The sequence below is a fragment of the Sinocyclocheilus anshuiensis genome, unplaced genomic scaffold (genome assembly GCF_001515605.1).
Source record: "Sinocyclocheilus anshuiensis isolate Anshui unplaced genomic scaffold, SAMN03320099.WGS_v1.1 scaffold50, whole genome shotgun sequence".
In the NCBI taxonomy this organism is placed as follows: Eukaryota; Metazoa; Chordata; class Actinopteri; order Cypriniformes; family Cyprinidae; genus Sinocyclocheilus; species Sinocyclocheilus anshuiensis.
This window is the reverse complement of record NW_015542382.1, coordinates 1,994,674-2,005,587: the sequence shown is the minus strand read 5'-3', so window position 1 is coordinate 2,005,587 and position 10,914 is coordinate 1,994,674. Positions and strand designations below refer to the sequence as shown.

At 36.9% G+C, this 10,914-nt stretch overlaps 2 protein-coding genes across 2 annotated transcripts in view; both read right to left on the bottom strand.

Moving 5' to 3' along the window:
• Nucleotides 1-10,292, bottom strand: part of LOC107692624 (dystrophin-like) — a 101,683-nt gene extending 91,391 nt beyond the window's left edge. Inside the window, exons 1-9 of the mRNA XM_016491777.1 lie at nucleotides 10,220-10,292; nucleotides 8,875-9,047; nucleotides 8,442-8,560; nucleotides 7,470-7,648; nucleotides 6,970-7,101; nucleotides 4,836-5,027; nucleotides 1,941-2,122; nucleotides 1,674-1,824; nucleotides 1,481-1,600 (exon numbers count right to left, since the gene is read on the bottom strand). Of these exons, the coding sequence (XP_016347263.1) occupies nucleotides 1,481-1,600; nucleotides 1,674-1,824; nucleotides 1,941-2,122; nucleotides 4,836-5,027; nucleotides 6,970-7,101; nucleotides 7,470-7,648; nucleotides 8,442-8,560; nucleotides 8,875-9,035 (1,236 nt within the window). The 5' untranslated portion in view covers nucleotides 9,036-9,047; nucleotides 10,220-10,292. The remainder of the gene's footprint in view (nucleotides 1-1,480; nucleotides 1,601-1,673; nucleotides 1,825-1,940; nucleotides 2,123-4,835; nucleotides 5,028-6,969; nucleotides 7,102-7,469; nucleotides 7,649-8,441; nucleotides 8,561-8,874; nucleotides 9,048-10,219) is intronic.
• The window catches only part of LOC107692682 (utrophin-like), a 13,544-nt gene continuing 12,843 nt past the window's right edge, over nucleotides 10,214-10,914 (bottom strand). The window contains exons 5-6 of the mRNA XM_016491847.1: nucleotides 10,760-10,837; nucleotides 10,214-10,312 (exon numbers count right to left, since the gene is read on the bottom strand). Of these exons, the coding sequence (XP_016347333.1) occupies nucleotides 10,214-10,312; nucleotides 10,760-10,837 (177 nt within the window). The remainder of the gene's footprint in view (nucleotides 10,313-10,759; nucleotides 10,838-10,914) is intronic.

Sequence of the window (10,914 nt, the reverse complement as noted above, 5' to 3'; positions counted from 1 at the left end):
TTGTTGTGATTTGATCTGAATGGAAACAGCGTACCGGCATGACACAGCTGACACAGAACAGCATACATTGTTTACGTCCAGCTGATACTCTCCAAAATGGCCACAGGGTGACGAATTGTTGAATAAAGTCGTTATTTTTGTTTCTTTTGCGCACAAAAGTATTCTCGTAGCTTCGTATAATTGCGGATGAACCACTGATGTCACATGGATTATTTTACAGATCTCCTTGCTACGTTTCTGGACTTGGGAACATTTCAGTTGCGTTGCTGTCTATGCAGGGTCAGACAGCTCTCAGATTCCATCAAAAATATCTTAATTTGTGTTCTGAAGATGAACGAAGGTCTTACGGGTTTGAAACGACATGAGGGTGAGTAATTAATGACAGAATTTTCATTTTTGGGTGAACTAACCCTTTAAGTAAAGATCATGTTCCATGAAGATATTTTGTAAATTTTCTACTGTAAATATATCAAAACTTAATTTTTGATTAGTAATATGCATGGCTAAGAACTTCATTTGGACAACTTTAAAGGCGATTTTCCCAATATTTAGATTTTTTTTTTCACCCTCAGATTCCAGATATTCAAATAGTTGTATTTAAGCCAAATATTGTCCTATCCTAACAAACCATACATCAATGAAAAGCTTATTTATTCAGCTTTCAGATTCATTGGTATTCACTTTAGTCATTATCACTATGCTTATAGGTGAAAGTGTCAAATAGAATACAGGCTTGACTTCAGTTGCACGTTCATACAGACAGTTTTCAAGAAACTGTTGTAAACTGCTGTGTGAACAGAACTTTTCGAGACTTACACCTCTAGATAAATGTGGATGTCAATCGCAGACATTAACAGCATGAACTTAACTAGGCATGGTTTGGTTTATTATAGAATATTAATCCTAAGGCCCCGATCAGACAGAACGCGTTTTTTGCAGTGAGAGGCGCCTTTTTTAAATTGTTTTCTGTTGGCAGTGAGTGTTTTGCATGCTGTTTATGTGCCCCGGGCGCCTCTCGTTTTTGCAGGAGTGCCTGTGGTTAAAAAAAAAGGCAACTCTGAGCGGAAAAGCGGACAATTTTTTCCATTGTCCAATCGAATGAATGGAGAGGTGGGCCTTCCGTTGTGGTGACGAAAGTTTACCATTGCTTAGAAAGGCCAGAGACTGCAATGATGGAGGAGAAACTTTTGGTGTCTGTCGCCGGGTTACCCGGAGCTGTATTTTTTAAGGTTTCTGCTAATATGACAGTTTACTTAACAGCAAAACCCAAAGATTTTAGAGCGTTCGCGCTATAATCCTTTGATTAGACTGACAGGACAGTTGATTTGGTGGTTGCCTAGCAACATAAAAAAGCTCTTTTTAAAAGTCACCCAAAAAAAAAGCAGTGCGGTGCACCTCGCGTTTTCAGACTTAAAAAACGCATTCGGTGTGATTGAGGCCTAACACTGTTCTGCTTGGGCAAATCAATGACAACATTTACCTGCAGTTTTTCCTCCAAGGCTGCGGTGGCGCCATCACCACTGTTCTCATCTACTACCACCACCATATGAGTCAGAGAGTTCACTCGCACTTGCTCCAGCTCCAGATCTTCCTGTAAGAGCTGTAGGGACAATTGTGTCTTTACTTATTTGTTTTTTGATTATCAATAAACCACAAAAAAATACAGTACATACTTTTTGCTCTTCAATTTGTCGCTTTATGTCATCAAGTTCGGGTCCTAAAGGCTGTGCTCCCATTCTTTTAATTCGAGTTTCAGTTGTGTCCAGCCAATCAGAGAGCTGCTTCAGCTGCTGGTGCTGCAGGTCCATCAAAACCTCATGAAGCCTATAAATGTTCCAAAACATCAGTTATATGAACGTTGTAAACAGCAAAGGTCTTTCTGTAAAAAGTGACAGGTTTATATTCCTGGCTAAAGGCTTATCGTGCAAACATGTGACCACCTGCTCTGTTTCTCCATACTGGCCACACGCAGATGTTCCCAGCGAGAGTTGAGCAGATTCATCTGTTCCCGCACCTCCCTCTCTTCATCATCAGTCAGCTGCCCTCCAGACAACAACACACTTCCTGCTTTGAGAACCCGGCCCACGCTGCCCTGATGAGACGTTAACTCCACCATGTAGCCCTGGACAGACATAAACAGAAATATATATGATATACATCAGTAAGATTTTTTTTTTTTTTTGAAAGAAAACAATTCAGCAAGAATGCAACAAATTGATCCAAAGTGACAGTAAAGACATTATTACAAAAAACTTCCAATAAATGCTGTTCTTTTAAACTTTCTATTCATCAAAGAAAAATGCATCACTGTTTCTACAAAAATATTATTTCTAACATTGATAATAAGAAATGTTTCTTGCATGAAATCAGCATTTTAGAATGACTTCTGAAGGATCATGTGACACTGAAGAGAGTAATGATGCTAAAAAAAATTCAGCTTTGCCATCACAGGAATAAATTACATTTTAAAGTATATTGAATTAGAAATATTAAAAATCGTTATAATATTTAAGCGCATTTATAGACTCCTTTCAAAGACTTTAAAAAAATGTAATGACCTCAAACTTTGGAAAGTAGTTTAAAATTTTAAATATATATTTAAAAATTTATTAAACACAGTCCATGTACACTGTAAATGGCGTTAAACAAATAGTATGCTTATAATATAATATAATAATAAAGAGTTTAAGAACTCTTAACATCTCTGTTCTCAAAACTCTGGCAATTTGATATCTGTATTGTTAAAAGCGCTACATAAATAAAGGTGACTTGACTTGTTTGCACTGTCATCTAAAAAAATCTCTCTGTACATGTTTTCATCCTTAACACTTCCCTCAATGAGTTTTTTTCACTCATTATATCATGCCATTCTCTCAGTCATTTAATATCCCCAGATAACTTTTCAATTCACACCCACGCAAGGCACAGTCTGATCCTTTGACTCCCAGACCAACCATTCTAAAAGATGTTGGAATATGAAACTGAGGGGAAACACTTATAATTACCATCTGTCACGAATGGAGAAATCTGATTTATTCAGAGACTGTAAACACGGGGGGGCATATGAAGATCTGGGTTAATAATAACAGCCCATAACTTCTTGAACAATACATCTTAGTTCCAAAACTTTCAGACAGCATCCTTCACCCTTTGGGTTCAAAGTTATTTTGAAGAAATTAATCACCTGTCCAAATTTAGAGCCATTCCTATACGTCTCACACAAGTGTAAAACATCAGTCTTATACTGACCAGATGTCAGATACTGAATAAACATATATAGATGTGTCAACTGAAGAGCATTTCTGGGACAATACAGACTTAAATGTAACTTTATACACAAAATCTAAAGTGTATGGGTAGTTACGAGTCATTTTTAGAGCAACATGCAAAATGTATGAAGAAGAACATTGTAGTTTGTACAAAAATAATAGGCTATTTTTAGACAGAACTAATGTGTAACTGTTGCTTAGAATAGTCTTAACTTTTTATTTAATAAACTAATTGCTCAACAAAAGCTGTAAAAGGACAGCCTGGACTTGTATTTTTCTGTATGGCCTTCAACTTTGGGCAAAGGTCGTATCATAAGACTCTGAGCTTAGGTAGGAATCCGAAACTGTCATATGGCAGCTAAAGCTCATGAAATCACAACAAATACAGCTAGCTTTAATAGCAATTCCTGGATCACCTCTAAAGGGAATCTCTATAGTCTGCCCATGCTAAAAAGACATAGGAAATGACAACACTGTTTTTGAGCATTCTGAACCAGTAACCTAACATGACAGCTGTGTACTAGTCCTTCTGAAAAGATCCTACTTATAAGCTCTGACATCATAATTGAGACATGATGTGGATTCAAGTGATTTTTGGTTCGACAATTTTATGTTTCTTTCTCTCTTTTACACCTACCGATAAAGACAGGAAACTTGTTTAATGCAGGAACAAAACTACTTTACTTCTGCTTATTATTTATCAATTCAGCAGAAGCACTGCATTATTATGTGCTAATTTGGTGTCAGTGACACGAAATGCTAAACACTAAATAAACTAAACTGTACAGTCAACATTAGCAACTAATTATAGCTAGTTTAGCCATAGCTTCCTCCTCACATATGATTCACACTTGGAAATTTGGAAGCCTAATTTAGATGGTCCAAAGAGTTTTCAAAACTGTGCAAAATTGTGTTAACTGTTCATGTGCCCATATCTTTAAAAAGGATCCTTCCAACATCTGAAGGCAGAACTAATTACATTAAAGCTTGAATTTAACAAAATCAGCGACAGATCTTTTCTTCCTTATTGTGGCATACATCAGAGTAAAACGAATTATTGAAAAAGTAATAAATGTAGGGTTCTTGGTTCTATCCATTGGTTGTTGATTAAATTAAACTAAAGTTGATTTTAAGAAAGGGGAGGGGTTTTAGTAGTCTAAATGATTGGAGGAGGCAGACATATGTCACCAGAAAGAAGTTGTTTTACGGGAAGATCAATAAATGACATCTTAATTAAGTGCAAGAAAAGAAAAGAAAAGAAAAAAAAAAAAGTAAACAATCTTGGATGAATCGTTTACAATAAGATCAATAACTAATCAGAAAACAGTGAACTTTCATTTCATGCCAACTTTTCAACATTCAACTTTTCAACCAAAATCCAGTTACGTATTCTAATAAGTACAAAAATCAAACTTTAATCATTGTTCTAGTGTTACATTTAAAAAAATGGAAATGAATGCCAATTTTTTCAAACAATACATCACCAACTGAGAAAAGCCAGCAGAATCATCAACACGCTTATCTACCTCAACCTCAAAAGCTTTAAAACACAAACTAGCAAATTACCTCATGGGTGTGAAACTGCTCTTTGACTTCTTCGACAAAAGAGGAGATGGGTGGCTGTGTTTGCAAGCCGTCCTCCGCGGAGAGCAGCCAGGTCAGGACCTCCTCCAGAGCACTCTGGTAGCTTTCCAGCTCATTTAGCCCCTGTTGCAGGGGACTGGGGGACGGTCGCAGTTCATCGGGCTTGTCTGGAGACTGCAGGCAGATAGACGGGAAACAAATGGGTTAGATGATGTATGGATTTAAAAAAAATAAAAACATAGAGTTTTTGTCATTAAATCAAGACTTGCCTAAAGAGCATATTGGCAATGAGGCGGTAGGAGTGGTTGGCTAATCGTGGGTACACACACGCGTGTCGCTAAAGCCCCTAGAGTTCTGGCTGTTTCATCCTCAAAAGCTGGGTGATCTTTAAAGTTAGCCTTCTAATTTTCTTTTCCTGCTTTGGGAAATACCCTCTGTCCTCCTATGTGCTTGAGTGAAATGCACTGGCTGACTGATAATATCAGGGTGTTTTCAGATTGAATTTGAAGATTGTGAGGGGCCTCATGGTGTTGAGTTATGATTTAGCACAAGGTTTATTAGTGGTGCTTATGGTACAAATACCTAACCATAAGTATTCAAATTCGGTGTATAACTTGTCATACCATTTGCGCCGTGGACAATAAAACCTCAAATCACACAGAGGTTTTTCTAAGCAACCTTCAGCCTACAATTTTCATCTGACCGACCAGGCAAAAAAATCCCACAAACTGACAGTAAAGAAGAGACCACAAGAGACCATATGACTCAAGCATATCTTGGGGACCAAAATATCTTTAGGGTGACTAACCACCCAGAAACTACCCACAACAACATGTTAAAAAACACTCAGAATACTTTCGCAACCACATAGCAAGGTTTTGGCAGCCACCCGCAACACCCTAGAGTTTTACAACAGTGTTATTTTAGTATTATTTATATACTATTTATTAATATTTTGAATGACCTTTTATTGTCATATTTTCAGTTTTTTTTACAGTTAAGTTTTTATTTACATGTATTTTTTTCAGCTTTATTTCAATCTCCAAATATAAATTCAGTCAAGACCACTTTTGTCAAATGTATATTTATTATAATAATGATGCATACAATTAGTGTTGGCGGTATGGTTCTGCTCTGGGCAAAGTCCACGCGCCTGTCCATGCAGCCATGCCTGGACAGAGTAGGGAGAGCAGCAAGTCAAACCCCCCTGGGGTAACAGAACAGATCCAGTAATCATGCACACATATTACAGTTCACAGTTTAACATGAGTTTGTTGTAAACAGGGCAAAATACAATGTAATTTACCGTAAAGCTGAAAAAAAAAAATCGCAAACAGATATCAGATTATAATACAGGTTCAAGCTGATTTGATGATAGAGGGGGAGTTAGATGTGGTGTGCAACCAGGCTGAATGGGGATTTAAATAGACCACTGTGATAGGTGTCAAAACTGGATTGGTACATGTCAGAAACAGCTGACTGTCAGCTGATGTAAGTTTGACTGATGTGGCCTGCCTGAACTAAAGCGATGCTCAATTTTAATGGCTTTAGTTTAAGTTAAAAATAACAACACTGTTTTCAGAAGCACTACTCAAATTTTCTTCTAAAAATGTAAAATTGTGGCAGCTTTCCATCAACTAGACTGGTTGTTAAAACAGGAAGTTGGTCAAACAGAGATGCCTTATGTAGATAAAAGTATCTCAGGAACACACAATGTCATATATTCAATGTTTGTATTTTTAAATACTACATAATAAAGTAGATTATTACATAATAATAAGATTACATCACATAAGAAAATGTGAGTGGTGCTCACAATGCTAGTTTTTTGTGTGTTGTGCTGTGTGTGCTGTGCAGTTGTTCTGGACGGTTCCATACTTAAAGTCAAAAAAGCCCACACCCAAGTCTTTGAAACATCCCTCAGGTCCCTTCCTCATTGCAAATCTATGGCATTTTTTTTTGTCAGTTTTGCTGTCTGCCAGGCCAATATAATACATTTGGAACAAGCTTTTTTAAAGCGTGACAGCACTGATATCAGTCTGAGGTTGTTGTACACTAAAAACAAATTGCAATGCCTGGCAATGATATGGAAAACCAGCAGTCAACAATGACCAACCTGTGTGGTGAGGAACTTCTGCTGTTCAGGCGTCTTGACGTAGGCAGCTTGAGTGAAGGCATAGCTTTTGAATCGAGGCTTATAGGAGGGAGACGGGCTGCGGACACGACTCTGGGCCACACTGACTGTGATCTAAGAGAGGTACAGAAGACAAGAAAGACTGAAATAAGCAAACAAAAAATGGATGGAAATATTGAGGAGAGCTGAGTGATGGAGCAATGAGCTGGATATGGCAGTGAGAAGGACGATGAGGACATTGGAATGCAGAGAGGCAAAATTAGATCACAAATTACAAAACATAATTCAGTGTCAGCTGGCAGAGTGTGTTGACGAGATAGAGGTGCATTCGACATCCTGAGAGCGTCTGAAAACTTTTTGAAACCAGAGAAGTCTCAGGCTCTCATATTAGACGTATGTGGCGCCAGAGATAATGGGTCCATGCATTACGATTACTGCACACTGTTCAAAACTGTGCGTCTATGAGTGTGTGTTCCTCTGACCTGCTGGGAGTAACGCTGTTGGGTTTGAAAGAGCAAGTGCTCCTCCTTGGTTACTGTAGCTCGAGGGAGGGTCTCCACCTCTTGGATGGCCTCCATGCTCACGCCATGGGGCAGCACTTGGAACAGGGAGGTGACGTACATAATGATGGATTTCTTATCTGGATGAGCTGTAGCAACATCTGTGATGGCGAAAAGATATGCCCATGAGTTAAGCAATGACTTAATTGACTTAATTAATCTAACTCCTAGAGGAGACATATGTGAGATTATTAGAGTCTTAGATGAATGTGAGAAGCAGAAGATCCCTGCAAACATTGCTTTGTATTTAAAAGAATGTTGTAAGTGTAATACTAAGTTTAGGATTGATACAATGTTTTGAAATGTTTTGAAAGAAATCTCTTAGGCTCACCAAGGTTGCATTTATTTGATCAAAAATACAGTAAAAACAGCAATATTGTGAAATATTCTTACAATTTAAAATAACTGCTTTCTATTTTAAAATGTAATTTATTCTTGTGATGGCAAAGCTCAATTTTCAGCATCATTACACCAGTCTTCAGTGTCACACGATCCTTCAGAAATCATTCTAATATGCTAATAAACATTTCTTATTATTATCTACATGAAAGAATTTTTTTCAAAAAACCCCAAACTTTTGAACGGCAGTGATCATATAACTTTTATTTAAATTATATATCTATACATGTTCTTTATGGATTTATGCGTAGGAAAGAAACATCATGCATATACTGTATATTAGATCGCTTTCCTTTGGATCTGTCCATAGAGAACCAGTCATAAGTGGTAAAAACCCCCATGGCATAAATTATGTGATGAAATTCTGTTTTAGATGTTGATGTAACAAGACGTTTCCTCCCATCCAAAAAACTAAACTAAAAAAGCCCTGTCTGTATTAGTCAGAAAAACTTCAAAGGCTAATGTGAGCGTGAAGAAGAAAGGAGAAGGTCATACCCTCAGGGTCCAACAGTCGGTCGATGCCTAAACTCTTCTCTGCAACGTTGAAGGCGTGATCCAGTCTCTCAATGGCATTATCCTGTTGCTCCACCACACTCCAGTTAAACAGCTCCGGCCTGGCAAAAAAGACAAAGCGGATGATGTAATTAATATAGGATAGTTAATAACATAAATTATTTTTCCGTGCACATGCTTGAAATAGCTAAAAGCAGATCGAAACAGCTGGTTCATTACCCAAATGTACTACACAGAAAAATAGAAAAACAATAAGCCATAATCAGCTTCAAAAATAGCTTTAGGCCAAGCCAGTATTCAACCATGCAGTTTATGACCAATGAATAGAAGACATTCATTTTCAATTTCATTAGTCGTGAAACCAACGATTTCTGTGATTTTCAAAAAAGCACCCAAAAATAACAACCCCACACACCTGTGGCTGTGAATGAGCGCATTGAAGGCAAAACCATCGGCCCAGCTGCTGGAGAAGTTGACCACATTGAGGTCTTTGTAGTTTTTAGTAGACTGCCTGACCCAACTTAACAGAATCTTTTCACTGTTTGTCTGCTGTAGGTCTGCCATGACATCTTTCATCACATCCTTAACCTGTACGGCAAAGGACAGGATATATACACATTTATCAGAACAGTGACAAATATAACAACAAGGCCTCATAAAGCTAATATTTACAGACAGATTTTATGATTACAATTTTATTAAGAGGATAAGCACAACAAAAATATGTGATAACACTCAGTACATGGTACATATACTGCATGTACAAGGGTAATATCCTGGTTGAATGTGAACCAAAGTAATACCATGAGATTCTTTGAAATGCCTAGGAGTAAATACCAGGTACAAGAATGTGGTAATATATTGCCATTCAAACGTTTGGGTTCTGTACGAGTTTTGAAAGAAGCCCCTTTATTTGATCAAACATACAATAAAATCATTATTAATAGAAATATTATTACAATATAAAATAACTGTTTTCTATTTGAAATATATTTTAAAATGTAGTTTATTCCTGTAACGGCAAAGCTATTACTCCAGTCTTCAGTGTCACATGATCCTTCAGAAATCACTATAATATGCTGATTTGATGCTCAATAAACATTTCTGATCATTAACAATGTTTAAAACCTAAAAAATATATTTTTCAGGATTATTTGATAAATAGAATGTTCAAAAGAACAGCATTTATATAAAATATAAATATTTCCAATATCATAAATGTCTTTACAGTCACTTTTGATCAATGTAATGCATCCTTGCTGAATAAAATATTAATTTATTTTAAATAAATCTTAATGACCCCAACATTTTTAACAGTGTATAAAGATTTCCATTATGTAACATTATAACACCATGGCAAACTTAAAAATATCTAGGAGTATGATGTAAATTCCATGTTAAATGAATATGATAGTAACTAATCCGTCACATTTTTTGAATGAATCTCAATGCAGAAACGTTACAGACTGAGTCTTAAATGCCCTTATTCCTTTAACTACCGCCAACATAAGCTGAAAGAAGATGACATCAGTAGCTCTGAACATAAACCACAGTAGGGCCACCTTATCAGATGAGCAGAAAAAACAGAGGAAACGAGTTCCTGTACAGATAAGCACATGACAGTCCACTGCAAATGTGCTACATATAAAACCTTTGATAGAATAACATAATGGATGATAAAGGTCCTTTAGTGCTCTACTGTCCTTGAAGGCAAACCAGAAAGATTGTGGGTCTGATTTCACTGGATTGAACTCTCATACCTGCCAGTGGAGAATGATGCTCCAGATGAGCCCCAGGGTCAGTTTATGATTGCCATCTACAATGTCAGCTCCTCCAATGTTCACCAGCTCAACCTAGAAATGGAGCGGATGGGACGTAAGACCCTTCATTGCACATAATACGACCAGGATTTTGTATTAAGACAGTAAACAGGGTCAGTTTTGATTATAAGTTGACTTTAAACAAGATAAAGATTACATACTTCAGCCACGTCAGTTTTAGATATCAGCAGTTTGATATTTGCGGGAAAATGACTTCAACCAATCTGTATAATTTGCGATCTTACTTGGCTTTTATTTGGTTCTTCAAACACATATTCAAGCTGTCTGGTTGTTTCACTACATTTTATCAAGCATAAAATGCTTTTATGTCTGTGAAATGGATAAGTACCATTACCTTATCAAACTGGAAATTTTGCTTCTGCATAATTTTGTCTTGCATTTATTAAAAAAGCTCAACCGAAACATTGAAATTCCAAAAGCTGTGAACAGTAAAACAGCCAGTTGAACCAATTAACTCACATTGTTCTTCTGAAGGATCTGCAGGGCCCTGTTAACATTGTTGAGGGAGTGCACTCGAGTGAAACCACGTTCTTTAACCTGCAAATGAAGAATATACTGTATCAGAACTGAACTCTGAGCATCCATTGCAAATGAATTCAACCATTTATGCACTC